The sequence below is a fragment of the Oryctolagus cuniculus genome, chromosome 4 (genome assembly GCF_051225735.1).
Source record: "Oryctolagus cuniculus isolate XC-2025 breed Fujian yellow rabbit chromosome 4, ASM5122573v1, whole genome shotgun sequence".
NCBI lineage: Eukaryota > Metazoa > Chordata > Mammalia > Lagomorpha > Leporidae > Oryctolagus > Oryctolagus cuniculus.
This window is the reverse complement of record NC_142870.1, coordinates 54,575,727-54,601,412: the sequence shown is the minus strand read 5'-3', so window position 1 is coordinate 54,601,412 and position 25,686 is coordinate 54,575,727. Positions and strand designations below refer to the sequence as shown.

Below are 25,686 nucleotides of genomic sequence, written 5' to 3'. Positions count from 1 at the left end.
ATGCAGAAGTATGAAGCAGGACCCCACCTCACACCTTACACAAAAATCCATTAAAAATGGATTAAAGCCTAAATCCATGACCTGATAGCATCAAATCACTAGAGAACATTGGGGAAACCCTGCAAGATATTGGCACAGGCAAAAAATTCTTGGAAAAGACCCAAGAAACACTGACAATCAAAGCCAAAATTAACAAATGGGATTTCATGAAATTGAGAATTTTCTGTACTGCAAAAGAAAGTGTAGAGCTAACTGACAGAATGGGAGAAATTATTTGCAAACTATACAACTGATAAAGGATTAATAACCAGCATATATAAAGAGATCAAGAAACTCCACAAAAACAAAACAAACAACCCACTTAAGAGATGGGCCAAGGACCTCAATAGACATTTTTCAAAAGAGGAAATCCAAATGGCCAACAGACACATGAAAAAATGTTCAGGATCATTAGCCATCAGGAAAATGCAAATCAAAACCACAATGAGGTTTTACCTCACCCTGGTTAGAATGGCTCACATTCAGAAATCTACCAACAACAGATGCTGGCGAGGATGTGGGGAAAAAGGGACACTAACCCACTGTTGGTGGGAATGTAAACTGGTAAAACCACTATGGAAGACAGTTTGGAGATACCTCAGAAATCTGAATATAGACCAACCATATGACCCAGCCATCCCACTCCTGGGAATTTACCCAAGAAATCAGCAAATAAAAGAGTTATTTGCACCCCCATGTTTATTGCAGCTCAATTCACAATAGCTAAGACATGGAATCAACCTAAACGCCCATCAACTGAAGACTGGATAAAGAAATTATGGGATATGTATTTTGTGGAATACTACAGTGATAAAAAAATGAAATCCAGGGGCTAGCACTGAGGTGCAGTGGGTTAACACCATGGCCTGAAGGGCTGGCATCCCATATGGGCACCGGTTTGAGACCCGGCTGCTCCACTTCCAATCCAGCTCTCTGCTATGGCCCGGGGAAGCAGTAGAATATGGCCCAAGTCCTTGGGGCCCTGCACCCACATAGGAGACCCAGAAGAAGCTCCTGGCTCCCGGCTTCAGATCAGCACAGCTCTGGCCATTGCAGCCAGCTGAGGAGTGAACCAGTGGATGGAAGAACCTCTCTCTCTCTCTCTGACTCTCCTTCTCTGTGTAACTCTTTCAAATAAATAAATAAATCTTTTTAAAAATGTTAACGTGATCATATAGGTAGGATTAAGTATTAAAGGGATCATATAAATAAGATCAAGTGTCTAGTAATAATAATAGATAGAATTAAAAAAGGAGAGGATATTCCAACATGGAAAGGAGTCCATACAGCAGACTCATAGAATGACTCACTTTAAATAGCACTACAAACTCAGAATCAGCCCTTAAGGCATTCTAGTCTGGCTGAAAACCCATGAGAGCATTTCAGGCATAAAAAGCCATGACACTGTGTCAAAAAATGTCCTACATGAAGGATCTCTATGAGAGATCCCAGCGGAAAGAAGTGGCCATCAAAGAAAGATGTACCTTTCTTTGAAGGGAGGAGAGAACATCCACATTATCTTATGGCCTTGTCTACATACTGACAGAGATTGTGGATTCAGAAGGATTCCATAGCCTTGGCAGGTCATATCAAGAGCCTCGGGTGATCACTGACATCATACATGAGTGGAATTTGTTAAATTAACAATGGGAGTCACTGTGCACTTACTTCCCATGCAGGACTTCTGTCCTCAATGAGTTGTATTATGAGAATTGTAAAATATGTTTTCATACAGTTTTGTGTGTATGTGTGTGTGTGTGTGTGCAAATTGTTGAAATCTTTACTTAAAAATAGAGTTGGTCTTCTGTGTATAAAGTTAACTGAAAATGAATCTTAATGGAGAGTGGGACTGGGAATGGTAGAGGGAGGAGGAAGAGGAGTGGGAGTGGGGATGGGAGGGCGGGTATGGTGCTAAGAATCACTGTATTCCTAAAGCTGTACTTATGAAATTTGTACTCATTAAATAAAAGGCTTCATGGGGCGGGGGAGAAAAATACCAATGGGAATGCTCAGGCTGCCCTTAGAACCTGACATGGAGGTAGTGACTAGTGCAGCTACTGTTATCAGACAGCCTTCTATGAGAAGATGGCAACATAGTTTCTGAGAAAACCATTTGTTTTACTAAATAAACATGGTTGAGAACTTGGTTTTAAAAGGCAGTACCAGGCTATTGGAGTAGATTGTATTTACAGGGTTGGCCTACAACATGAAAAACTTGTTCTAACACTGGTTGGGATTATACTACATCGATATTGCCATACAAAAGGGTCATTTCAATAACAAACCAGTAACACCAGTATTTCCTAGGCTTTTAAAAAAGAATAAAATCAAACTAACCCAAATTTCAAACTAAAAGGAGCTTTATGTGTCCTCTACAGAAACAGAACTAATCGTGATTTTTAGGTATGTAAATTTTTACATAGAAATATTATAAGGAATGGGCTCACAGAGTTATGGAGGCTGACAAGTCTCAAATCTGCAGAGCTGATGTCCCAGTGCAAGTCTGAAGGCCAAGAGGCTGTGCAGAACCAGGATGTACTGATGTGTCAGTTAGGAGCCTATCCAGGCAGGAGAATTCTCTCACTCGGGGGAAGGGCAGCCTTTGATTCTATTCAGGCCTTCAACTGAAAACATGAGGACCACTCAAATTGTGGAAGGTGATCTATTTTACTCAAGTCCTCCCATTTATGTTAACTTCATCCACAAACATCCTCAAGAATGTGGCCTGTGAAGTTGCCACATTAAAATTAGCCATCTAAAATAGAAAATGCAGACATTTCTAGGGTAACATTCTTGAGATATCCAGGTATACATTTTATAGGCACTTTTATATTCACCTATTTCTCCTTTCTAACAAATTTACATCATGTGCTTTGTTTCTCAGTATCTGTAGAGCAGGATTTCTCAGCCTTGGCACTATTAACATTTTGGGGCAGAAACTGCTTTGTTGTGGTGAGTTGCATATAGAGATTGTAGAATTTTTAACCACTTCCCTGGCTGATACTCACTTAATACTGTCACAATCCACCAAGTTGATGCCAGTAGTAGTTGCGACACAACTCTCCTTAGTTGTGACAAACGTTATTTCCAACGATTGGAAGTGTTCCCCATGGGGCAAAATCACCCATTGGAGAACCACTTTTCAAGTGCAATCAAAACAATTTGTTAGCAGCTGCTGTGCTGTGGTATCATTAGAAATTTTAAAGAGCAATTTTAAAAATTCTTGCCTTCATTTTTTGTTAACCACTGTATAGATAGTTTTATTAGGCACATTTTGTTTATTTGGGATTGTCTCGTATTTCAATGTCTTTTTCCTATTAAGTACTGGATATAAACACACTATATAACAGTGTAGGTCCAGCATGGCTGAGAAAGAACTTCTAAGATCAATCTCATTCACAATTACTACAAAAAAATTTAAATACCTTGGAATAAATTTAAACAACGCTGTCAGAGATCTCTACAATGAAAATTACAAAACATTAAAGAAAAAAATAGAAGACACAATCAAAAAATGGAGAAATCTTCAATGCTCATGGATTGGAAGAATCAATATCATCAAAATGTCCATGCTACCAAAGCAATTTACAGATTCAATGCAATCCTAATTAAACTACCAAGGACATTCTTCTCTGATCTAGAAAAAGAATGCAAAACTCCAAATGGAAACACAAGGGACCCCAAATAACTAAAGAAATCTTAACAAAAATAAAGCTGGAGGCATCACAATACCAGATTTCAAGACATACTACAGGACAGTTATAATCAAAAAGGCCTGGTACTGGCACAAAAACAGATGTGTAGAACCACAGAATAGAAACTCCAGAAATCAATCCACACATCTGTAACCAATTTATCTTTGACAAAGGAGCTAAAATCAATCCCTGGAGCAAGGACAGTCTATTCAGCAAATGGTGCTGGGAAAACTGGATCTCTCATGCAGAAGTATGAAACTCAACCCCTATCTTAAACCTTATACAAAAATCCACTCAAAATGGATCAAATACCTAAATTATGACCCAATACCATCAAATTACTAGAGAACATTGGGGAAACTCTGCATTGGCATAGGCAAAGACTTCTTGGAAGAGACAAAAAAAAAACAAAAACAAAAAAAAAACAAAAAAAAACAAAAAAAAACCACTGAGAATCAAAGCCAAAATTGACAAATGGTATTAACAAGCTGAGATGCTTCTGCACTGCAAAGGGAACACAGAGCAAAGTGAAGAGACAACTGACAGAATGGGAAAAATTATTTGCAAATTACACAACTGATAAAGATTAATATCCAAACTCTATAAAGAGCTCAAGAAACTCAACAACAACAAAATAAACAATGCAGTTAAGAAATGGGAAAGTGGGGTGGGCAATGTGGTGTAGCGGGTAAAGCCACCTCATGCAGTGCTGGCGTCCCACATGGGTACTGGTTTGAGTCCTGGCTGCTCCACTTCTGATCCAGCTCTTTGCTATGACCTGGGAGAGCAGAAGATGGCCCAAGTGCTTGGGCCCCTGCACCCCTGTGGGAGACATGGAAGAATCTCCTGGCTCCTGACTTTGTACAGGTGCAGTACCAGCCATTACTGCTATTTGGGGAGTGAACCAGTGAGCTGGAAGACCTCTCTCTCTCTCTGCCTCTCAAATAAATAAATGAATATTTAAAAAATGGGCAAAGGACTTAAAAAGCCATTTTTCAGGAGAAGAAATTGAAATGGCCAACAAACACTTGAAAAAATGCTCAGGATCACTAGCCACCAGGTAAATGCAAATCAAAACCACAATGAGGTTTCACCTCACCCCAGTTAGAATGGCTCTCAAACAGAAATCAATAAACAATAAATAGTGGCAAGGATGTGGGGAGAAAGGTATCCTAATCCACTGTTGGTGGGAATGTAAACTGGTGCAGCCATTGTGGAAGAAAGTATGAAGATACCTCAGAAATCTGAGTATAGACCTACCACATGACCCAGCTATCCCGCTCCAGGAAATTTACCCAAAGGAAAAGAAATCAGCATATGAAAGAGTTATCTGTAACCCCATGTTCACTGCATCTCAATTTGCAATACTTAGAATATGGAATCAACCCAGATGTCCAACTGAAGACTGGATAAAGAAATTGTGGTATATTTACACTATGGAATACTATACAGTGGTTAAAAAAATGAAATCCTTTCTTTTGCAACAAAATGGGTGCAACTGGAATCCATTATACTTAGTGAAATAAGCCAATCCCAAAAAGTCAAATACCATATGTTCTCTCTGATGTGTGGCAACTAATAAAGTATTAAAAGGTAATCTATAGGAGTAAAATTGACACTTTGAGATGTGATTTTGAACAACTCTTGTCTCAACTGTTGAGAAACAGTGATTTTTTTCTTCATACTATTTGTTGAACTCTTTACTTAGTGTAGGGCTAATCTTATGAATATAAAATTAGCTGAAAATAGATCTTTGTAAAAATAAGAGTATGAATAGGATAGGGAGGAAGGAGAAGGGTGGGAGTATGGGTGGTAGGGAGGGTAGGGTGGGAAGAATCACTATGTTCCTAAATTTGTATATATGAAATGCATGAAGTTTGTATACCTTAGATAAAAAAGAAAAGAAACATAAATAGTATATGCTCCAGCAGTGGTTATATATGATTCACACACATACTTACATATACATGTACTGGTCTTGATAGTCTCATTTCTTGGTTTTGGCAAGTCAATAGCAGCATGATGGGGTTGGTTTGAATTTGCTTAAGATTTCTTTATTTATTTGAAAAATGTAAGTTTCAGAGAAAGAGGGAGAGATAAGAGAGACTGACTGAATGAGAGAGATCTTCCATTTACTGCTTTACTCCCCATGTGATGGCATCAGCTGGTACTGTGCCAGGCTGAATCTAGGTGTCTGGAAGTCCATCTGTGTCTGCCATGTGGGCAACAGGGCTCCAAGCACTTGTCCATCTTCTTCTGCTTTCCCAGGAATATTAGCAGGGAGCTGGATTATAAGTAGAGCAGCCAGAACTCAAACCAGTGCTGATATGGGATACCAGTGTCGCAGGTGGCAGCTTAACCCACTGTGCCACAACATTGGCCCTGGTTGAATTCAGACAGCACAGAATTACTGCAAATCTGTCCTCATAATTATGCTAGTCTTTTCCAGATTAATTTAAAACATGTCACTTGACAGGAAGCTAAATGCCTTTTATTTTTTAAAAATATTTTTATTATTTATTTGAGAGATAGTTACAAGACTGAGGGAGAGACAGACAGGTCTTCCATCTGTTGGTTCACTTCCCAAATGGCTACAATGGCTGGAGCTAGGCTGATCTGAAGCCAGGAGGCAGGATCCAGAAGTTTCTTCCAGGTCTCCCATGTGGGTGCAGGGACCCAAGCACTTGGGCCATATTCTGCTTTCCCAGGCCATAGCAGAGAGCTAAATTGGAAGAGGAGCAGCTGGGGTATGAACCGATGCCCATATGGGATGCTGGTACCATAGGCGGAGGCTTAGCTCATTATACCACAGCACTGGCTCCTATCATGTTCTTTCCATTGGCCAAGATCATCTCACTTATTACGGTTAAAGAAATGAAAATAATAGGGTTAAATTTAGCTATAGCTTTAATGAATTTTTATTCTGAAATGGCATTTTTCCTTTAACTTTTTGGGCTCCAGCCAGGATTCTAGAGAATGGAATCTAGTCTTCTTTCTTCTGTGAATACCTGTTTGTGGCTTTCAACTTGTGGCAGTGCATAAGTGACAAGTCACTGATATGCATGGATGTGTGATTTGCTGGATTTGGATTTTATAGTCAATGAAGTTAAAATTTCACAAAATCAGAAGGTGGGCTTTATATATCAGCAATGGCATCTGAGTCTCCAGTGAACAATATGGTATCCTGAAGTGAACATAAGACTTGGGTTTGATTTGTAGTTTTTCTGCTTAAACTAGTGTATCTCTTAGATTGTTTCATAGTTGATAAGGGGTGAATAATACCACTTTTCTCCAGTACTACTTCAGTGACTAAACATTACTACATGTAAGGGAAAGCAGTAAACAGTGCTTGGCACAGAGAGGGCAATCAACCAACATGACTTATCTGAATAGGAAAAGTATGAATTTGAGCAACAAAAAAAAAATCAACAGTGTTGCATAATAACCAATTGAAGAAAATAAACATTCTTATTCATGTACATAAATAACTGAGCAAATAAGTAAACAGGGTAAAGGAACACCTCTTTATCTTACAGAGGAACTCCAACTAACAGATGTTGATGGAGACAGAAATATAAATTGCCACAGTTAACAACTGTTGCAGGCAAAAACTATCAGTGGTTGCTCATAATAGCAGGCAGAAGTTTAAGGAAAAATAGATTTTTTTTAGCCTCAAAATATCTCCAAAATAAATCTGAGTTATAAAAGGAAAAATAGTAACTCTCTTGTAAGAAAGTTGGCAGACAACACACTTACCAGGTGACAGCATCAATGGTAAGGAGACCGAGTAACCTTATGTGTCTGCTGACAAAAATGCATTGAGAAGGACATGTCATTTGTGTGGTATTTGGGCCAAAAATGGGTACCTTCAATCAAATCGCGGGAAAACAATACATGGAGCAAGTTGAAGAAAATTCTTGAGCATATTTATCAAAAGAATGAAGGTCATGAAAGACAAAGACCAAGAAAATGTCACCATTCTGAGGAAACCAAGGAGACAGAACAACTAATAGCAATGTGGAACATCAATGGAAAAACTTTAGTTTAGTTTACTGTACTGTACCAATATTGATTTCTTTGTTTTGATAATTGCACTATGGCTACACAAGATGCTAACATTGGGGAAACTGGGGGAAGAGAACATAGGAATTTATACTATTTTTTTGCAACTTTTCTGTAAGTCTGAAATTTTTTCAAAACAACAAAAGTAGTAAATAAATAAGACATACATAGTTATACTGTTAGCATAGTCACCTCACAGGCCAGCTGGTAAGAGAAAAACAGCTCGTTCAACAGAGATCACAGACAAGCCAGTGACTCTTTATTATACACGAGAGTTGGCGAAAGGACAGATTCGTTTCTGTCAAAGAATCCCCACCAAACATTCCCAGTGATGTTTCTGGTTACTGAATGCTTGCCATGGGCTGGAGTCATTCAGTAAGCTGCAGTTCCATGTTGAAAACTAATCTTCATTAGGATCCAGACTTAGAAAAGGCCCAACTTTAAAGATTCTGACTTGCATAGACTGAGTACTCCCATTTCCAGAAGTTCAAAAACCTCTTTTCTTATCTAAATGAAAGAAAACGAAACAAGAAAAACAAAACAAAACAAAAAAAAAAGTTAAGATCAAGAAAAGATGGTCTTGGTGAATCAGTTCAGTCATCTGGACTCCCTGGTATTCACACAGCTGTTATGGCTGGAATCAGAGAGAGCAACAGTCCTAATTCACATTTGATTTGCAGCTGAAACAGTTACATAAACAAAGGGAGGATTACTATACAAAACATGAGTTTCACCTGAGTGTGCTTTTGTTTGCAGACATTCAAAGTAAAATACTATGCCAAGGTATTTCAAGGACCTCAGAGTATGCTTTATGTAACCCAGATGATATGTAGCATAGGATTTTATTGTTTAGGAAAATTGTTCATAATGGCATCAACATAGTAAAGATAACATGGGTTACAAGATTTTTTGGATGCTATTTCTCTTAATTATAATTAGAAAACTAATGAATTCCTCAGATTTAACATTAATAACTGAAATCATCAAACATTGCCTCATGTGACTGACCTCAAATTAAATCTTTTGTGATATAAACTTCTTAAAAAACTTTAATGTTTTTATTTCAATAAGGTGAACAATTTCATATATTTTATACATACATACAGATTTAGGCGCATAGTGATACTTTCCGCTCCACCCTCCCTCTAGCCCATGCTCCCATCCATCCTCCTCCTTACTTTATTTTTTTCTTTTAATTATTAAAATGACATATTTTCAGTTTTAGAATAAGCTTAAATGACCAATAACAATTCGACAAATAGTATAAAGAAAAAAAAAACACTGTCCCACAACAGTAGAGACAATAATAATCAACAGTGCTAAAATCTCAAAATGTCAATTTTATTCATACACATTATATTTTTATACTCTAAGTTGCCAAAGATCAGGGGAAACATGAGATTTATCTCTTTTGGGACTGGCTTATTTCACTAAGTATGGTTTCCAGTTGCATTCATTTTGCTGCAAAATACAGGACTTCATTCTTTTTTTAATCATTGAGTAGTATTCCATAGTGTATATATACTACACTTGATCTTAGCCAAAAGGCCGAGAAGTGATCCATCCATAGTGTATATATACCACATTTTCTTTATCCAGTCATCAGTTGATGGGCATCTGGATTGATCCCTTATCTTAGCTACTGATAATTGAGCTGCAATAAATGTGGGGGTACAGATAACTCTTTAATAGGCTGATATCATTTCATTTGGGTACATTCCCAGGAGTGGGATGGCTGGGTCATATGGTAGATCTATTTTCAGATTTCTGAGGAATCTCCATACTGTCTTTCACAATGGCTGGACTAGTCTGTGTTCCTACCAACGATGGATTAAGGTGCCTTTTTCCCCCACATTTTTGTCAGCATTTATTGTTTTTAGATTTCTGTATGAGAGCCATTCTAAGAGGTTAGGTGAAACCTCAATGTGGTTTTGATTTGGATTTCTCTGATGGCTAGTGATCCTCAGCATTTTTTTTTTCAATTGTCTGTTGCCATTTGAATTACCCCTCTTGAAAGATGGCTGTTCAAGTCCTTTGCCCATTTCTTAAACTGGATTGTTTTCTTATTGTTGAGTTTCTTCATCTCTTTATAGAGTCTGGATATTAATCTTTATCAGGTGCAGTTTGAAAACATTTTCTCCCATTTTGTCAGTTGCTTCTTCACTTTGATGAGTGTACCCTTTGCAGTGCGGAAGTATCTCAGCTTGTTAATACCATTTGTCAATTTTGACTTTGATTCTCAGTGTTTCTGGGGTCTCTTCCAAGAAGTCTTTGCCTATGCCAGTGTAGAGTTTCCCCAATGTTCTCTAGTAATTTGATGGCATTGGGTCATAGATTTAGGTATTTGATCCATTTTGAGTGGATTTTTGTGTAAGATTTAAGATAGGGGTCTAGTTTCATACTTCTGCATGAGAGATCCAGTTGTAGCGATCTCTGACGGCCTTGGTTAAATTTATCCCAAGATATTTAAATATTTTATAGCTATTGTGAATGATCTTACAAGTTCTTTCTTAGCCATGGCATTGTCTCTGTGTACAAAGGCTATTGATTTTTGTGTGCTGATTTTATATCTGGCAACTTTACCAAACTCTCTTGTTCCAATAGTTCCAATAGTCTGTTAGTGGAGTCTTTTGGTTCCTCACTACATAGAATCATTTCATTTGCAAACAGTGATAATTTATGTTTTTCCTTTCCAATTTGTATCTCTCTATTTTTCTTGCCTAATGGCTCTGGCTAAAACTTCCAGGACTATATTGAATAGCAATGGTGAAAGTGGGCATTCTTGTTCAGTTCCAGATATTAGTGGATACACTTTTCAGTTTTCCCCCATTCAATATGACGCTGGCTGTGGGTTTGTTGAATATTGCCTTGATTGGGTTGAGAAATGTTCTTTCTATACCTAATTTGCCTAAGGTTTTTATCATGAGAGAATATTGTATTTTATCTAGTACTCTCTCTGCATCTATTGAGAGAATCACATGGTTTTTATTCTTCAATTTGTTAATGTGATATATCACATTTATTGATTTGCATATGAAGAACCACTTCTGCATACCAGGGATAAATCCCACTTGGTCCAGGTGAATGACCTTTTTGATATACTGTTGGATTTGATTGGCCAGTATTTTGTTTAGGATTTTTGCATCTATGTTCATCAGTGATACTGGTCTATTGTTTCTCTCTTTGGTGTATCTTTTTCTGGTTTTGGAATTAAGATGATACTGGAAGGAGTTTGGGAGGATTCCTTCCCTTTCAATTGTTTTGAATAGTTTGAGAAGAACTGGAATAAATCCTTTTCAAAAGTCTGATAGAATTCAGTAGTGAAGCCATCTGGTCCTGGGCTTTTCTTTGTTGGGAGGGTCTTCGTTACTGATTCGATCTCCATCTTGGTTATTGGTCTATTTAGGTTTTTAATGTCACCGTGTCTCCATTTTGGTAGATTGTATATCCAGGAATCTATCCATTTCTTCCAGATTTTCCAATTTGTTGGCAAATGGCTGTCTAGTAATTCTTGATGATTGTTTTTATTTCTGTGGTATCATTTGCTGTATCTCCTTTTTCACCTCTGGTTTTATTGATTTAGGTCTTTTTTTTTGGGGGGGGTAGGCCAATGGTGTATTGATCTTATTTTTGAAAAAAACAGCTTTTCATTTTATCAATCTTTTGTATTATTTTTTGTTTCAATTTTATTTCTTCTCTAATTTTAATTTTTATTTCCTGCTAATTTGGGGTTTGGTTTGTTGTTTTACTAGGTCCTTGAGATGCACTGATGACCCATGTATTTGATGCCTTTCCAATTTCTTGACATAGTCACCTATTGCTATAAACTTCCTGCTTAACACTGCTTTTACGTATCCCATAAGTTTTTGTAATAGATTTTATTCATTAATTTGAGAGTTATATTGAGAGAGAGAGAGTGAGAGAGAGAGAGAGAGAGAGGTCTCCTATCCACTGGTTTATACCCCAAATGACTGCAATGGCTGGAGATGGGCTGATCTAAAGCCAGGAGCCAGGAGCCTCTCCTCTGGTACTCCCACATGGGTGCAGGAGCCCAAGCACTCAGGACATCCTCTACTGCTCTCCCAGGCACATTAGCAGCGAGCTGGATCAGAAGAGGAGCAGCCAGGATACAAACCAGTGTCTGTATGGGATGCTGGTGCTGTAGGTAGAAGCTTAGCTTATTACACCATAGCACCACACCCTCCTCCCCATAAGTTTTGGTATGTTGCATTGTCATCTTCATGTTTCCAGAATTTTCTTGATTTTCCTTTGATTTCTTCTGTGACCTGCTATTCATTCAGAAGTATGTTCTTTAGTCTCCATGTGTTTGCATAGTTTCTAGAGATTCTTTTATTTAGAGATATAAATTTTAATACAATTATTTCTTTTTTGAACTTAAATGGGAACCAGAATGGGATGACCCAGAAGATGATGGTGCCTTGTTTGTCTTTTCTGTTATCACTAGATGAAGAAGATCTAGAATGATTTCTCTGTTCTTCTCAGGAGAAGATGATGAATTTGAAGATCTTCATGGGGAGGATGGGCCTCTGTGGGACCTGGAGCTGGATCTTGATTTCGACCCACAAGATCTCAAACATTCTCTGTAACTGGAACAAGATCTTGACTGTGAACCAGAAGAAATTCTTCAATGAAACCTAGACCTAGACCTTGAACTTAAGAGAGATGATGAGTGTGATGAAGAATGTGAATGTGAAGATTGAGGCTTTGAGTGACTTAATCTACTAGAATTCTTTTTATTATTACTGTCTTCTTCTTCATTGGCATCAAGATTATACTTTGAGAGATCAGCATCATCTTCATCCTCATCTTCATCTAATATATATTTAGGAAGATCTTCATCCTCATCCTCTTATTCTCCTTCTGATGCTTTGTCTTCAACTTCTTCTCTATAGATGGAGGACCAACTGCCTTTCCTCTCTTTTTTTCTTATCTCCAAACTCACTATATTCATTGTCAGATTCTTCTCTTTCTATATATTAAACATTTTCTCTTTCATTAAAACCACCACCATATCCTGTTCTTTCTTCTAGTTTAGCATACTTTGGAATATTACACATGTTACATTCTGATCTTTTGGACCAGCTCACATTACTGCAAGTCTTACACTGCCAGTAATAGGCACTAAAAAGGCCTCAGCTTTTTTCTGAAAGTCTTTCCTATTTCAGTGCCTCCATTTGTATCATCTTGGCTTTAGTTATTTTCTCCTGACCACATTGATTACACCTGGCTCTTCTAACAAAGTTTAAGTTTCCACAGTTTTTTGTCAGCAAATCCAGTCCCCATCACTGACTCAGAAATTCTTGGTCAATATTTTTTTTTTTAAGAAATGCATTTATTATTCCACGTATGAATTTACAAAACTTGTGTCTTGGTCAATATTTTGTATGCCACCATGTTCAGTCAACTATAGGTACCTCTTCAGAGAAGGAATCTGGATGTGAACTTTCAGCACCTTGGGGCTGTCCTCACACTGCCTGACTCTTGCCTACAAGTATGTCAGCCATTGATAATGAGGACACTAGGCCAGGGTTGAATTTGAATGACTGTTTAGACTAAGATGGCTGTGAGAATATTTCCTGGTGGAAAAGTTATAATACAAGCATCTTTTCTAAGGCTAAACTCTCTAGGGAGTCTTAAATTGTTAATTTCCAGTTTCATTCCATCATGGTCGGAAAAGACATATGGTATGATCTCAACTTTTTTTTTAATTTGCTGAGAGTTGTTTTATGGCCTAGCATATGGTCTATCCTAGAGAATGTTCCATCCACTGAATAAAAGAATGTGTGATCTTCAACTGTGGAATGAAATGTTCTGTAGATATCAATTAGGTCTAATTGGTCCACAGTGTAGATTAGCTCTGTTTTTTGTTTGTTTTTTTGTTTGTTTGTTGTTGATTTTATATGAAGTTGATTTGTCCATTGATGAAAGTGGGGTGTTGAAGTCCCCCATTACTACTGTATTGGAGTCTAAGTCTCCCTTTAGAACCATTAGCACTTGTATTAAACAGCAAGACACCTGGCATTGGGTGCATATACATTTATTATAGTCACATCTTCCTGTTGAATTGATCTCTTAATTATTACATACTGCCCTTCTTTGTCTCTTTTTAACAACTTTTGTGTTAGAGTCTATTTTGTCTATATTAGGATGGCCACACATACTCATTTTTGCTTTCTGTTAACATGGAATATCTTTTTCCATCCTTTCACTTTCAGTCTGCATGTGTCTTTGTTGGTGAGGTGTGGGTTTTTTCTTTCTTTCTTTTTTTTGCAGAGAGAAAAGCAAGATTTGAGGTGTGTTTCTTGTAGGCAACAAACAGATGGATCTTGCTTTTTGATGCATTCAGCCAGTCTGTATGTTTTAATTGGGAAATTTAAGCCATTTACACAAAGTTATTATTGATAAGTAATGATTTGGTCTTACTATTTTTCCATAAGTCTCATATTGTTTGCTTTGGATTTCTTCTGTACTTTACTAGGAGATTTTTTTGCCTTCACATTCTTCCATAATGATGATTATCATTCTCTGTTTCTCTGTGTAGCATATCCTTAAGAATCATTTGTAAGGCTGGACAAGTAACAAATACAATTTCTGTTTTTTTTGGAAGGTCTTTATTTCACCTTCATTTATAAATGAGAGCTTTTCTGGCTACATTATTCTGGGTTGACAGGTTTTTGTTTTGTTTTGTTTTAGGAGTTGGACTATGTCTCTCCATTCTCTCCTAGCCTGTTATGGTTTCTTATGAGAAATCAGCTGTTAGTCTGATGGGGGATCCTCTAGGTTCTCTGGCATTCTTCTGGTGCATTTTTAAGAATCTGTTCTTTATATTTTACTGTTGAAAGTTTGACTATAATGTGTCATGGTGAAGAACTTTTCTGATTGTGTCTATTAAGAATTCTATGTGCTTCCTCTACTTGGATGTCCCTTTCTGGGGAAGTTTTCTGCTCTTATTTCATTGAATACACCTTCTAATATATTCTCTCTTTCCATGCCCTCAGGAAATCCTAAGACATGTATGCTTGGTCATTTGATAGTGTCTATAAATCTTGAATGCAATTTTCAGATTTGACATGAATAACTGAAATCATCAAACACAGCCTTAAAATTTGTTAAGTAAGTTTTAAAAACCAGTGAATTGGGGAAGAATGTATGAGAGGGGCCAGTGCTGTTGTTCAGTGGGTTAATACCCTGGCCTGAAGCACCAGCATCCCATATGGGCGCCGGTTTGAGACCCGACTGCTCCTTTTCCGATCCAGCTCTCTGCTACAGCCTGGGAAAGCACCAGAAGATTGCCCAAGTCGTTGGTCCCCTGCACCCATGTGGGAGACCTGGAGGAAGCTCCTGACTCCTGGCTTCAGGTCGGTGGAGCTCCAGCCATTGGGGCCATCTGGGGAGTGAACCATCGGATGGAAGACCTTTCTCTCTCTCTCTCTCTGCCTCTCCTCTCTCTCTGTAACTCTGACTTTCAAATAAATGAATAAATCTTCAAAAAAAAAAGTATGAGAGAAAGAGACAGAGATTATGTGTGTGTTTATGTGTGTGTGTTCATGTATGTATGCATGTATGTGTCTGAAGGGACCTGAGCAAATTGTTTTTTAATCTTAACTAGTATTTGATATAATACACTGATCAATTATAACTGGGCTTGGCCATTCTGAGGATGTAGTTTTATGTGGTAAATTAGTTCAGCATGCATTGAGGAGTTAATTCTAAGCCTCTTCAATGGTTACAGTCATGATTTATTCTTGGTTGATGCCTGACAGCCATGTTTATTTCTGTGCAAACCAATTTTCCTCCTAAGAGTTTTTCTGAAGCACCAGGGTAGTTTGAAAAATTACCTCCATGATAACATACTAGGTGGCAAAATCAAATTTTCACATTATGATGGGAATGGATTGCTTTTTATAAATATATATATTAAAATCTAATGCTGTATTCAAAAAGGTATTCATTTCTTTTTTTTCTTTCTTTCTTTCTTTCTTTTTTTTTTTTTTTTGACAGGCAGAGTGGACAGTGAGAGAGAGAGACAGAGAAAAAGGTTTCCTTTTGCTGTTGGTTCAACCTCCAATGGCCGCACCGTGCTGATCCGATGGCAGGAGCCAGGTGCTTCTCCTGGTCTCCCTTGGGGTGCAGGGCCCAAGCACTTGAGCTATCCTCCACTGCACTCCCTGGCCACAGCAGAGAGCTGGCCTGGAAGAGGGGCAACCGGGACAGAATCCGGCGCCCTGACCCGGACTAGACCCCGGGGTGCCGGCGCCGCAGGTGGAGGATTAGCCTAGTGAGCCACGGTGCCGGCCAAAGGTATTCATTTCTAATCCACTGAGACAGCAAAAAATTTCCATACCCCATAAAATCAAAACACCTTTGTAAATCAAGTAAATGAGTTTTTTTTTGAAGATGCTGATAATGAGGCAGATTGTGCCCCACCCTGGGCAAAAGTACATACACGAGGAGTCTCCCAAAAGTTTATGCAACATTTATTTATTTATTATTATTATTTTTTGATAGGCAGAGTGGACAGTGAGAGGGAGAGACAGAGAGAAAGGTCTTCCTTTGCCGTTGGTTCACCCTCCAACGGCTGCTGCAGCCGGCGCAATGTGGCCGGCGCATTGCACTGATCCGAAGTCAGGAGCCAGGTGCTTCTCCTAGTCTCCCATGCGGGTGCAGGGCCCAACCACTTGGGCCATCCTCCACTGCACACCCGGGCCATAGCAGAGGGCTGGTCTGGAAGAGGGGCAACCGGGACAGAATCCGGCGCCCCGACCGGGACTGGAACCTGGTGTGCCGGCGCCACAGGCGGAGGATTAGCCTAGTGAGCTGCGGTGCCGGCTATGCAACATTTTTTTATTTTTTTATTTTATTTTTTGACAGGCAGAGTGGACAGTGAGAGAGAGACAGAGAGAAAGGTCTTCCTTTGCCGTTGGTTCACCCTCCAGTGGCCACCGCGGCCAGCGCACACTGCAGCCGGCGTACCGCGCTGATCCGATGGCAGGAGCCAGGTACTTATCCTGGTCTCCCATGGGGTGCAGGGCCCAAGCACTTGGGCCATCCTCCACTGCACTCCCGGAACACAGCAGAGAGCTGGCCTGGAAGAGGGGCAACCGGGACAGAATCCGGCGCCCTGACTGGGACTAGAATCCGGTGTGCCGGCGCCGCAAGGTGGAGGATTAGCCTAGTGAGCCGCAGCGCCGGCCCACAACATTTATATTATGTAAAAACTATGCATAGATTTCAGATTGTGGGGCATCAAAATAAACTTATCTTTTATATTTTTATTTATATAAAAGACAGAGAAAGAGAGAGAGAGTAAGCTCTTTCATCCTCTAGTTCAGTCCCCAGTGCGCATACCAGCGCAGGGTACACCAGACTGAGGCCAGGTGCTTTTAACTATCTAGGTCTCCAGATAGTGGCAGAGATCCAACTACAAGAGCCATCATCTGCTGCCTCTCAGGGTGCACATTAGCAGGAAGTGGGAATGAAAAGTGAAGTTGGAACTTGAACCAGGCACTCCAAAATGAGATGCTGGTATCCCAAGTGGCACCTTAACTGCTGTTTCAAATGTTCATCTCAAACTTACCTTCTCCACAAGCTTTTTTAAGTACATTGGTATAAGGGTGAAAGGCAAAGATGAAAAACAGCCAAAGATGAAAAAGTGCTAAGTCCTTCAGATTCTTTCAGTAATACACACAGAAAGGCTGTAGCTAAGTTTAAGGGAAAGTGGTGACCTTCATAACTGTAGTTACCTTGGATTTAAAAGATACAGATCTTCAAAGCCAGAACGTGCTGGCTCCTCATGTCAAAGACTTTATTACTGTGTTTGAACTTGGGTTTACATTGAACAAAAGATGATTAAAGGCAATGGCTAGTTACACATTACCTCGGGAATGTCCATCATTCTCCTCAGCTTCTGATCTCTCCAATTCCAATCAAAAACAAGGAATTTTAAGGGGTTCAAATTAAGGCCACCTGAAAGAGACAGGGAGAAGAGCTGCTATCATAAAGATCTTATGACATAAGCTGATTAAAATGACTTTTTATTCTTCTGGTCACATTTTGCTTCATATGCTGTCTTCTCCGCCAGCTACTAATCTGTGCATGTTAAGTGCTGCCCTTGGTTTGATAGTAAACAAATGCAGCGCTCAGAGACTTCGTCTCCTCACAGGCTCAGCGCTGTTTGGAAGGAAGCAGAGAAGCTGCTCTTGGTAATGTCAAGTGCTCGCCTGCTGGCCAGACCTCTGTATCATGAAGCCCCAGAGGTGGGGTCTCATGCCTGGCAGGGATTTGACTATATGGTAGACTCTGGAATACTGTGGGTTAGATAGTCCCTGAGGTCCCCTCCAGCCTTCACATCCCATAAGCATCTTCTAGATACACAGGACCTGAAAGGGAATAAGTCCATGGCTTACCAGCCTCATCAAAAGGTAGCTTGAATACTGCACGTTCATCTTTACTGCCTAAGTCAAACCACACAACCCTCCCTCATCCTCTCCCCACTCTCCTCCTCAGGGTCATGCAGACTGTGCTAGGCTCAACTCCCTGCGGTACCACTGCCCAGAGCACAGGCCACAGCTTATCAAACCCACAGTATTCCAGAGTCTAGCGTATAGTCAGCTCTTCCCCTGCTGCAAGCCGATACACATCACTTGTGGAAGCCAGACCTGAAACCTTCCTGTACCTTCAGCTCCAAATTCTTATTCATGCTTTTTATAATTAACATGTCTCTTACAACTCTCTTGGAAAGATTTAAGATGGTAAATTGAAAAGGAAAATGGGTTGATAGTCTTCTCTTAAAAATAATTTATAGCTTCTCTTAAAAGTAATTTATGGGAGAGCAAAGAGGTACAGCCTATCTGTAATGAAACAGGGGATTATATAATAAGAATTTGAGAGTGCTTACTATTTGATAAAAATAATTTTCATTCTGACATATTCCAGAAACATCAGAACCTAAACAACATCACTTGCAAAGATGATTACTGAAGTGTTATTTCCATCAGCAAGAATTAGAAACAACTCAAATGTTCTATAAAAATTGTTTTATAATAAAATATTATAGAGCATTTATGGATGAAAAATTAAACATTTTCTTGATAAGGAAAGGCCATAAGAAATATTTTCAGTAAAAAAAGTGGGTTATAAAGTGGTGAGATAGACTACAATCTCTGTTTTACAAAAATAAAAAATATAAATGAATAAAAATAAAAGACTGAAAGGAGAGTTATTCATTATTAATTCATAGGAGATTATCTCCATATTGACTTATTTTCTCCTCTGTATATTTTTCCATTTTTCAAAAGCTGTTATAGTCAGATAATGCCCTTCATTATGTAAACACCACAATTCTGTCTATAACTATACAGATTCCAATATTATTGGATATTTTTCAACATCTGAAAACTCTTCATATATATCAACATACAAACATCTTGATCAGTCATAAACAGCTACATAAAGTGAGTTATACATCAATGATCTCACTTCTTCAGATTTTCAATTTTAAAGTGCTAGGACTCTTTTCTTTAAACATTTTGTAATAGCCCTATCATCTGTGGCCAGTGATCATTAAGCCATTCATTCAATCAGAAATAGAAAAGTTACTTTCATTAATTTAAAAAATCAACAACTCGATGTTACTGTTTTTACATGAAATAGGCATTCACATGGAGTTTTTATTATTCTGTAGAAATCTAATTTCAACAGTTGGAACAGCCAATTTTCTGTCACTACCCTGGCTTTTAAATGCAGAAGACAGTGGCCCTGTTGTACGCCATTGTGTGTGTGTGCATGTGCAAGTACATGTGTGTCTGGTGACACACACAGAAACCTGTCTTCCAGGAAGGGGAGGATCTTCAGCTAAATCTTCTGAGAGAGGCAGGGGCCACCTTGAAAGTCTTTCCTGGTGTTTGCCTCTCCCACAGAAGGGCTATGGGGTGTTTCTCACCTTCAATGCCTTCCTATGTCTACAAGACAAAAATCCAAACTCCTCTACTTAATCTTCAAGGTCTTCCTTCCACAATCTTTCCAACTGAATGATGCTTAGGATATCTCCACAAGGGAAGTTGGTCTTACAAAGAAAACTAATAATTAGCATTTGTTGCTTGCTTAAGTTATGACACTCATTATACTGAGCTTTATACTGGCATTTTATGTTCATAATAATTATTGAGGTGGAGGTACTGTTGATATCACTGATGTTTGGATAAGAAAACAGGCATAGGAATGCTGACTAACTTGCCAACTCTACAAAGCTGGCAAATTTGTGGATCTAGGATTAGAATCCAGAGGTCTGAGGCCATAATAGGGGCTTTTAACCTCTACATAGTATTCCTACTTACTCTCTCTTAAAATTTTTTATGTGTTTTTTTTTTATTTTTAACTTTTATTTAATGAATATAAATTTCCAAAGTACAGCTTATGGATTACAATGGCTTCCCCCCCATAACGTCCCTCCCACCTGCAACCCTCCCCTTTCCCACTCCCTCTCCCCTTCCATTCACATCAAGATTCATTTTCGTTTCTCTTTATATACAGAAGATCAGGTTAGCATACATTAAGTAAAGATTTCAACAGTTTGCTCCCACATAGAAACATAAAGTGAAAAATACTGTTTCAGTACTAGTTATAGAATTAAATCTCAATGTACAGCACACTAAGGACAGAGATCCTACATGAGGAGTAAGTGCACAGTGACTCCTGTTGTTGACTTAACAAATTGACACTCTTGTTTATGGCATCAGTAATCAGCCTAGGCTCTTGTCATGAGCTGCCAAGGCTATGGAAGTCCCCTGAGTTCACCGACTCTGATCATATTTAGACAAGGCCATGGTCAAAGTGGAACATTTTGATTTACTTTGAGAGGGAGGGAGGGATAGACAAGGTGAAGTAGGGGGAGAGAGATACATGCAGAGAGACAAACAGAGAGAGCTCCCATCCCACTGGCTCATTCCCCAAATGCCCAGGAACAGCTAGGGTTGGGCCAGGCCAAAGCTGCAGATGGGGAACTCAATCCAGTTCTCCCATGTGTGCGGCAGGGACCCAACCATTTGGCCATCTCTTGTTGCCTGTCAGGGTCACGTTAGTAGGAAGCTGGAACTGGGTGTGGAGCTAGTGTGGGGAGCAACTGAGACTAGACTAAATTACTGGAACTAAGACTAATTCTATGCATTTGATCTCCCACAATATGGCGCTGAGCAACAGCAAACAACTTCTACACAGCTGCCTCACCAGTTTGACTGATAAACTGCAGGAGCTGATCCTGCTCCTGATTGGAGGAGAGCAGCGTGCTCGGTGTGTGGGCAGCAGAGTTGGGATTGGTGGAAGAGGACTATAAAGGAGGAGAGAGACAACATGCACCGGGAAACATCTGAGGAACATCTGAGCAGCCCCTGAGAGAGCCCACTGTCGGTGTGCCGCTCCTCCGCGGAAGCGGGGGAAGCGGCGGGGGTGCCGCCCCTCTGCGGAGGTGGGGGAGGGGCCGGCAGCTAGCCCGGGATGGCGTCATTCCTCTGCGAGTGGGGGAACGGCAGCAAACCTGGGAAAGGGCCGGGCAAAGAGAACAGCGCTGGGTCCAGTGACGTTCCTCCGCAAGAGGGGGGGCGACAGCTAGGACTCAAACCCAGGCATTTGGATACAGAATGTGGGAGGCCCAAGCAACATCTTAACTATGAGGTCAAATGCCCACTCCTCACTGTCTCCTTTTGATATACTATGTGTATCTGCCTATCCTTTTGTTTGTTGTCTTTAAATTTTTTTCATTTATTTGCTTATTTAATTTTATTTAAGAGAGAAGGAGTCAGAGAGACAGAGATTTCCTATTCATTGGTTCACTCCCCAGCCAGGGCTGGGCCAGGCTTAACGCAGGAGCTGGAAACTAAATCCAATTCTCCCATTTAGAGCCAAACTACTTCAGCCACCACTGCTGTCACCCTAGGCATGCATTAGTTGGAATTGTGGGAAGAGCTGAGATTTGAGCCCAGAAACCTTGATATAAGATGCAGTGCCAAGAATGACGTAAAGTGCATATCAAAGAGCCCCAATATGGAGATAGCTCCACCCAAAATGACCTAGAAAAGAAGGAACCTTGACTTAGTGCACCAGGCCCATTATGACCTTGTGGTACACAGGTGCTCAGCTTTGTCAGCTGGCAGCTGTCATGAAACTCTGTGCTTGGGAGAGTCTGCAACCAAGTCTATCCAGATTTACCATAACTTGGATGAATTTGACATCTGCCTGCCTGGAGCATCACAGTCTATGGACTCTGCTCTTTTATTTTTCCTCATCTCTTTGTTTGATGAGAGTGATACACATTACTAAGTAACCCTGTGTGTTTGCTATAATCAATTTCTTTGTATGTGTTTAATAAATGAATTTGACATCGTGGAAAGACACAGGTGCACAGTCACCTTCTTGGGAAAGAATATCTCCCAGATACAACACTTACTCTCATGAGAGGTGTCTAGCTAAGTCAAGTAGGCACTCAAGAAATGTTTGATTAGGCTGGGAGCCAAGATGGTAGCTGAGTAAGAGGCTCTGGTGACCATCCCCCAACACAGACATCAATGTGAAGACTATACATACACCAAGTCACTCATGTTCACAAGAGCAATGGGAGCCAGGTGAGAGACTGCAGTACTCCATGTTTTTATAATCATAAGAAAAGTCACACTGAAGAGAGCAAGAAGGAAAGAGCTGCCCATGTCATCCTTCCCCCAGCTCCAAGGAACACTGCATGGAGAGAAGCCTCCGACTTGGGAGAGGGAGGATAAACTGAACTGCAATGTCAGGCGAACTCTGAAAAAATTCAGTTGGGCTGGGCCCACCAGCCCCTGTGAATTGATCATTTGGAGCTTTCACAGACAGGTGTGTCATCTATCCCCCAACTGCGAGCAGAAAATCAAACTCCAGCCCTCTGGAGAGACCAGGAGAGGGAGATTAGGATCACACTTGGGAGCTCAAGGCCAGGCCTACCATATCAATGAATTGAATCTCTCCACTTGTATGGCATCTGGCAGACACCTGCTCTCTGGGGAGTTGAACTCGTTTTGGCCATGTGTCACTAGGATTTTGTGGGGCCCATGGACTGGGGGACCCAAGTGCGACCAGCCTAGGGCAATTTAGGGAGCCAGAGGGATGCCTTTATCACCCTTCACCCAACCTTGAGCAGACAACAAGGGACCAAGGGACTGTGTTTTAGAAATCAGTGTTGGGCTGGTAAAGTCCAATGCTTTAGGTAGATCCTAATGGTTTCTGTCTGGAGGCCAGTACAAGTCGCCGGACTTGCTATAGTATCAGGCAGAGGCCTATGCCCTGGGGAGATAGACTTGTTTTGGCATGTAGCACCTCCAGCTTCTCCTGGGCCTTGTACAACCTCATGATTGTACAAAGCCTGTTATCTGTGAGAAACAGGTGTGATGCACCTAGGGCCTCCCTGAGTAGCTGAGAGCTGTCTCTCTCGCCCCTTCTATAACCTTTGACAGCAAGGAATCAGGGTACTGTTTTGGAAATTAGTGCCAGGCTGATAAAACCCAGCACAGAGCAGATTCTCATCGTTCCTGTTCCCAGGTCAGTGCCCAAAGACTGGGCCTCTGGACCTGCTCTAATGGAATCCTATGGTCCTTTGTGAGCAGTCTCATGCCCTGCCAGCATCACCAGTGGCTGACAGGTGCAGCAGAGGGCAATGAGTCCACTTCAGCAGCAGATAGATCATAGCCCCCCTCAGTGGCAGAACAGATTGCTTAGAATTTCTAGGACAGTCACAAATGAAGCCAGATTCCTAAACAAGTCCTTCGATGTGCAGACAACAACATCCTATTCCAAGAAACATCGGGAACTTCAGGGAACTATGACCTCACCTAAAAACAAAATAAGATACTGAAACCAATCATCTAGAAATCAAAACTTCTAAATTCTTGGATGAAGATTTTAAAATAGTTTTTTAAAAGGAAACTCAATAAAATTCAAGAGAACGCAGGGAAATGATTCAATATGCTAATATAATTGATAAAGAGATGGAAGTAATTAATCAAGATAAATACTTTAACTGAAAAATACACTAAGTGAATTAAAAAATGCAATAGAAGGCACTACTAGACTAGATCAAACAGAACAATCAGTGAGCTCAAAGAGAGGCTATTTGAAAATACACAATTGGAGAAGATAAAAGAAAAAGAATAAGAGGAATGAAGCAAGCATACAGAAAATATGGGATGGCATGAAAAAAGCAAATATTTGAGCTACTGGGATTCAAGAGGGACATGAGAATGTCAGAGGGGTAGTCAGCATATTAAAAGATAATGACAGTGGCCAGTGCTGCGGCTCAACAGGCTAATCCTCCACCTTGCGGCACCGGCACACTGGGTTTTCTAGTCCCGGTCGGGATGCCGGATTCTGTCCTGGTTGCCCCTCTTTCAGGCCAGCTCTCTGCTGTGGCCCGGGAGTGCAGTGGAGGATGGCCCAAGTGCTTGGGCCCTGCACCCGCATGGGAGACTAGGAGAAGCACCTGGCTCCTGACTTCGGATCAGTGCAATGCGCCGGCCACATTGCGCCGGCTGCAGCAGCCATTGGAGGGTGAACCAACGGCAAAGGAAGACCTTTCTCTCTGTCTCTCTCTCTCTCTCTCTCACTGTCCACTCTGCCTGTCAAAAAAAAAAAAAAAAAAAAAAAAAAGATAATGACAGAAAACCTCACACACCTAGAGAAAGATACAACTATACAAGTACAGGAAGATCAAGGGTCACCAGTCAGCTTCAACCCAACCAAGTCTATTCCAAGACATATTACAATGAAGCTCTGCAAGGTTAAAGATAAAGAGAGGATTCACAAATATATAAGAGAAAAGAAGCAAAGAACAAACATGGGGGTCCTAATTTGCAACTGTAACTGCAGGCTTCTCAACAGAAACCTTACAGACAAGGAGGAAGTGGGACAAGACTTTAACAGAACTGAAGTAAAACACTGCCAATGAAGAATACTGTATCCAACAAAGCTATCCTTCTGATGGAGAGGGGCGGGGGGATTCCCCAACAAAAGCTGAGAGAATTTATCACCACCAGATGTATTGTATAAGAAAGGTTAAAGAGGGACCGGCATTGAGGTACAGCAGATTAAGCCACGATTGCAATGTTGGCACCCCAGAGTGCTGTTTTGAGTCCTGGCTACTTTGCTTCCCATCCAGCTTCCTGTTAATGTGCCTGGTAAGGCAGCATAAGATGGCCCAAATACTTGGGACCCTGCCAGCCATGTGGGAGACCAGGATGGCATTCTGGGCTCCTGTTATGGCTTGGCTTAGACTGGCTGTTGAGGTCATTTAGGGAGTGAACCAGCAGATGCAAGATCTCTCTTTCTGTCTCTCTCCCTATCTCTGTATCACTCTGCCTTTCAAACAAACAAACAAACAAACAAACAAACACATTTTTAAAATATGTTAAATGGAGTCCTTCCAACTGAAAGAAAGAGACTCTAACAAGTAAGAAGAAATTATTATAGGGTAGAAAACTCATTGGTAAGAGTATATCAATAGGCTGGCACTGTGGCTCACTAGGCTAATCCTCTGCCTGCGGCGCCAGCACCCCAGGTTCTAGTCCCGGTTGGGGTGCCGGATTCTGTCCCGATTGCTCCTCTTCCAGTCCAGCTCTCTGCTGTGGCCCAGGAAGGCAGTGGAGAATGGCCCAAGTGCTTGGGCCCTGCACCCGCATGGGATACCAGGAGGAAGCACCTGGCTCCTGGCTTTGGATCAGCGCAGCGTTCCGGCCACAGCGGCCTTTGGGGGGGTGAACCAATGGCAAAGGAAGACCTTTCTCTCTGTCTCTCTCTCACTGTCTAACTCTGCCTGTCAAAAAAAAAAAAAAATATATATATATATCAATAGATT

General features: G+C 40.5%; 1 protein-coding gene and 2 pseudogenes across 21 annotated transcripts in view; all 3 read right to left on the bottom strand.

Moving 5' to 3' along the window:
• Positions 1–8,033: 8,033 nt before the first annotated feature.
• The window catches only part of CMSS1 (cms1 ribosomal small subunit homolog), a 406,733-nt gene continuing 389,080 nt past the window's right edge, over positions 8,034–25,686 (bottom strand). For all 21 annotated transcript variants that reach the window (XM_051859375.3, XM_089331553.1, XM_089331548.1 and 18 more), the window contains 2 exons: positions 17,695–17,783; positions 8,034–8,303 (listed from right to left, as the gene is read on the bottom strand). In XM_051859375.3, coding sequence (XP_051715335.3) covers positions 8,220–8,303; positions 17,695–17,783 — 173 coding nt within the window. In that variant the 3' untranslated portion in view covers positions 8,034–8,219. The remainder of the gene's footprint in view (positions 8,304–17,694; positions 17,784–25,686) is intronic.
• LOC127483023 (U2 spliceosomal RNA) lies at positions 9,232–9,356 on the bottom strand (annotated as a pseudogene).
• Positions 12,051–13,264, bottom strand: LOC138849445 (uncharacterized; annotated as a pseudogene).